Here is a 4,960-nt window from a genome sequence, read left to right on the forward strand (position 1 = left end):
CTGATCAGTCACTTAGGGAGCACACTTGTTTTCCTAGCCCGAGTCATCAGACAACTCGGCGGCTTACAGGATATTCCTATAGAGGCAGATCGCACTCCACACCGCTTCATGTGGACGGATATTATAGCTTTACTTCCAGATAGGGTTCTGCGGATTAGAGAAGTTCAACGTTTATGGAGCACGCGCACCGTTCAGGAGCTCTACTTCCCGGAGCACCCCACTGACGACGAACGAGCTTTCTCAGCTACCGTAGCATACGTGGCGCAGTTCCATCAGCAGGGACTCACACCCGTTCGTCGGCGACATTTGCCACGGATTCCTCACGCACCACATGCGAGTGTTCCAGACGCGGAGAGCTCAGTCCAAGGAGCCATTCACACAGAGTTGCAGTCCATCAGGGAGGAGCGAGATCGACTCTGTTGTGAGCTTGTAGATATTCGCGCAGAACTCACTGATCACAGAGAGCTTCCAAGCAAGTTGGCTCAGATTCGCGTACGCATAGCGAACCAAGACAGGGAGATAGCGCGTTTGAGCGCTATGCTGGACCGAGCGTGGGCGAAAGTGCGCAAGGTCTCCTATCCTTGGGTTTAGTTTGTTAACGCTTTTGCCCCGCACCGGACCCGCACAACGTTCACTCAGCTACGGGTTGTAATAGTTGGCAGTTTAATGTTTATGTTTCCTTTTCAAACAGACTGTCTTTATAAATTATAGAATATGAATCAAACTGATGTAATGGCATTAGTATTTTCAAACTTATGCACCTCATGCATTCATATACTGTCATTTATATTTTGAAGATAGTCAAAGCATAATAAGTATACTCATACACTTATACATACAGGTGCTAACAACTGGCGTCCCATCGATATCCGACTCGTGCACGAGTAAGGATGGCAGAAGACCAACAACTCGCCATTCATGAACATGATACTCCGCCAACGCCACATTCTCAAACACCACTGACGCAAGTTATATCACCTCCAATGCCCGCGGACATATCTACAGCACATTCAGGCATCCCTATCGGACATCCTCCACCAACAGCACAGACGGCGTCCAACCTTGTGGAGTCCGCACGTTTTACCGCGTTAGAAGGAATGGTGAACCACTTGGCGGCCAACATGGCTACCAACATGACGGAGCTCATGGCCATGCTCAGGAATCAGAATCAGGCTTCATCGAGCTTTACTTCGCCTCTGGAGCATAGACCAATTGTCGATCCAAATCCAACAATCACTCCAACCTTTGTTTCGGAGGTTGAAGACGCATCTTTCTCAACAATGACGTTTATACCAACGGTCCATCCGATCAATGATCCTTTACCGCCACCACCTGCTCCAACAGCAGTTCCGTTGCCACCAGCAGCTTTCTTATCCACGGACTCGACTATGCATACGCTGCCATCGCTAACCGTGTCAATGCATCCTCCAATCTATACTGTGCCACCACCGACAATTCCTCCGGTCACGATCGCACAGGCTCCTGTTTCCACTGCAGACCAATTTCCTTTCCAAACTCCACAGCCCAAATAAGCTCTTCTTACCCTGCTCCACCGCCCCTAAACATTCCTCCCACTGAACCGGGCACGCCTACTCAGGCTGCCCCTCCAACTCTACCGACAAACATTCCTCCCGAAGCAGAGAATGAACAGGAGAGGAGAATAAAGAGAATAGAGGAAACCATTCGAGCCCTCCAAGTAGGCAACCCCCGTTTCGATTTCAGTGACAGTGACTGGAATCTCTTTCTAGGAATGCGACTGCCCCCTAAGATCAAAATTCTCGAGTTCAAAAGATACGACGGGACCAGAGACCCTCGGCATCATCTCCGTCATTATCAGAGCAAAATGCTCTCATACTGGGATTATGAGGAGTTCGTCATTCAGACTTTCCAAGATAGTCTTATGGGATCGGCGCTAGATTGGTTTATGACCCTGAAAGCCGGCGACGTCCCTACATGGACAGATCTTTCTCAGAAGTTCCTCAACCAGTATCGATATTGTGCGGAAACACCTCCTACCCTTCTCGATCTCAGCATGACAGAGATGAAGGAGGGTCAAGCTTTCGAAGCATACGCAACGGAATGGAGAGGAAGAACAGCAAAGCACATTCCTCAAATCACTGAGCGACAACAAGTTCAGCTATTCCACTCCACACTCAGAGGCGCGTATTACTCACATCTCCTGGCTCATACTTCCTCTTTCTCATACTTGATCGAGGCGGGAAAGAAGTTTGACATGGGTGTTAAGTTAGGAAGAATCGAAGGCCCATCAAAGAAGAAGGATGGAGAGACGTCAAAGAAGCAGACTGCTGGGACCTCCAGGAGAGGCAAAGACACAACCATTGGCGCCGTCAACTCCGGATATCAGGCTTCACAGCCGATTTCGGTGGACTATACTCCTGCATTACAGACTTTTCAGGCATATGCACATCCCGTGCATTATGTGCAGCCCTATCAAACATCGCAAGCTTATTTCTCGACCTCGCCAACTGTTATCCAGTCGCAATTTTCGCAACAGCATACTCCTGCTCAGGCTCAACAAGGTAGATCCCCGACTTCGAGATCTCCTCAGTCGGTTCAACGTGCTCCAGCCCCCAGAACTCATCAGGACAATATTGCACAACCGCGTCCACGCAAGCAGCACACCCCTTTACCAGCCTCTCTCTCTCACATATTCAGGCAGGTTCTTGCAGGCAACAAGATTAGAACAGAGGCGCTTGGTCCCAACTTTGACCCCGCAGTGCAGAATCAGAACTTGCACTGTGAATTCCATCGGGGTGCTCCTGGTCATACCCTCGACAATTGCTGGACACTCCGGAACAGAATTCAGGAGATGATCGACACAAGGCAAATCTCCTTTAATGAGGTGAAGCCACCGAATGTCGGCGTAAACCCCCTTCTCGATCATGGATCAGGTTCAGGACCTTCTATCAACATGATCAACATCGCCGCTATCGAAGAGGAAGAAGACGCGCAGAAGACCTCAATTCCCTTTATCGTCAACTATGCTCCGACGAATGATGCATTTACATCTGCCGTCCCATTCGTTATTGAGGTTCTTGCGAAGGAACCATACCAAGACCGTCGAGTTCCCTGGGATTATGGGAATGAGGTTGCCAACATGGAGCAGGAGATGAGCGCAATGGGCATCACGCGCTCAGGACGAGTTTATCAAGGTCCAGAGTCTACAGACAAAGGGAAAACCCCTGTTATTACATCCTCAGCCGTTCTAGAAGCCGTGCCAGTCCTTACAAAGAAGGTCACCAATCAAGAAGCTGAAGCTTTCATGAAAGTGATCAAGGCAAGTGAATACAAAGTGGTGGAGCAAATGGGCAAGTCACCCGCCCATATCTCGCTCCTTGCATTGCTTTTGAGCTCCGAGCCGCATCGAAATGCTTTGTTGAAAGTCCTCACCGCGGCACAAGTCCCAAAAGATACGGCACCGGATAATATCGAGGAGACTGTTAGTTCAATCTTCTCGAATCAGATATCCTTTGCAGATGATGAGCTTCCATTAGAAGGTCAGGCACACTTACGGGCATTGCACATAGTCTGTAAGTGCAACAATCACATTGTTGGTCGAGTCATGATCGACAACGGCTCTACTCTCAACGTTTGCCCCGTCTCCACACTGAAATAGATGAACGTGGACATGAGCTGCATCCGTGCAAGCAAGACCACTGTTCGAGCCTTTAATGGCTCTAGGAGAGAAGTGAATGGAGAAATCGATCTCCTGATCGATGTAGGTCCTTGCTCATTCTCTGTCACCTTTCAGATCCTCGAGCTACCCAATGCTTTCAGTCTCTTGCTCGAGAGACCATGGATTCACGCCGCCGGCGCTGTTCTTTCGTCGCTGCACCAGAAACTGAAGTTCTTCGTCGAAGGTAAGCTCATCACTGTCAACAGTGAGGAAGATTACACAGTCTACAAGGAGACAGCCGTTCCTTACATCAGCATTGGAGAAGATCAGAATCTTCCCTTTCACTCTTTTGACACGATTTCCGTAATCCGAGACTACGGAGAAGTCGGTCCATCACGGACCGATCGCATGATTGGAAAGGTTTTGTTGAAGAACGATTACGTCCCCGGAACTGGACTTGGGGCATGTGCACAGGGAATCCTCCGACCGATTGAAATGGAGGAATACCGTAATAGGAGGGGACTTGGCTTTTGCCCCTCCTATCATGAGATCGTGCAGGCTCGTCGTGGAAAGCATCTATACCGCCTTGCTGCACATTACGGAAAGCTCTTCAGGGGCATTCCGGTTCCATCGCTCTCACAGTTTTTTGCAGCGCCACCGCAGATCGTGGGAGGCACCTCCGATAGCCCAATCATTGAAACAGATGACTTCTCTTCGGATGCAGTTGAAGCATTTTTGGCTTTGCCAGCCATATATGCCGTCACTGAGGAGACATCTTCCAGGGTTCATATCCGCCCTGTACGGGAGGATGAGGAGCTTACCAACTGGACTTCAGTTCCGCTCTACTCGGCCATAGTTGCCGATGTGTAAGACGGTCTTTATATATAATGCTACCTGTGTGTCGGCAACGCCATAAGCCACATAACAGAAGAGGGGTTTTTGTTATGGCTTGTTAATAAAATCCCTGCGTGCTTTTTGAATTTTTGTGTCTAGATTCTCTCTCTCGCGCTTACTTCTAGCATCTTTAATTTCTAAAACAATTCGCTTTCGTGTCCAGGCTCCAATCGAATCCAAATCACCGATGCAACGATTCGAATTCATCCGAAACACACCTCAAAAAGTCCCTACCCATATACTTCTGGGAAGGACTTGACGAGGACGGTCGCGTGCCCGAGATAGAAGAGAGTTTGCATTGTCGTGAAAACCATCAACTCACTTCGATCGAGCCAACCGAAGAAATCAACATAGGCACCACAGAAGAACAACGCACCCTAAGGATCGGGACGGGTCTCGACCCCGCACAGAGAGCCCGGATGATCGATT

General features: G+C 49.3%; 1 protein-coding gene across 1 annotated transcript; it reads left to right on the forward strand.

Annotated features, from left to right (window-relative positions):
- The first annotated feature begins 890 nt into the window (after positions 1-890).
- LOC116212164 (extensin-like) lies at positions 891-1,532 on the forward strand. The gene has a single exon (XM_031546736.1). The coding sequence runs from the start codon at positions 891-893 to the stop codon at positions 1,530-1,532; it is 642 nt and encodes a 213-aa protein (XP_031402596.1).
- The last annotated feature ends 3,428 nt before the right edge of the window (positions 1,533-4,960 follow it).

This window comes from Punica granatum, chromosome 6, assembly GCF_007655135.1.
Source record: "Punica granatum isolate Tunisia-2019 chromosome 6, ASM765513v2, whole genome shotgun sequence".
In the NCBI taxonomy this organism is placed as follows: domain Eukaryota; kingdom Viridiplantae; phylum Streptophyta; class Magnoliopsida; order Myrtales; family Lythraceae; genus Punica; species Punica granatum.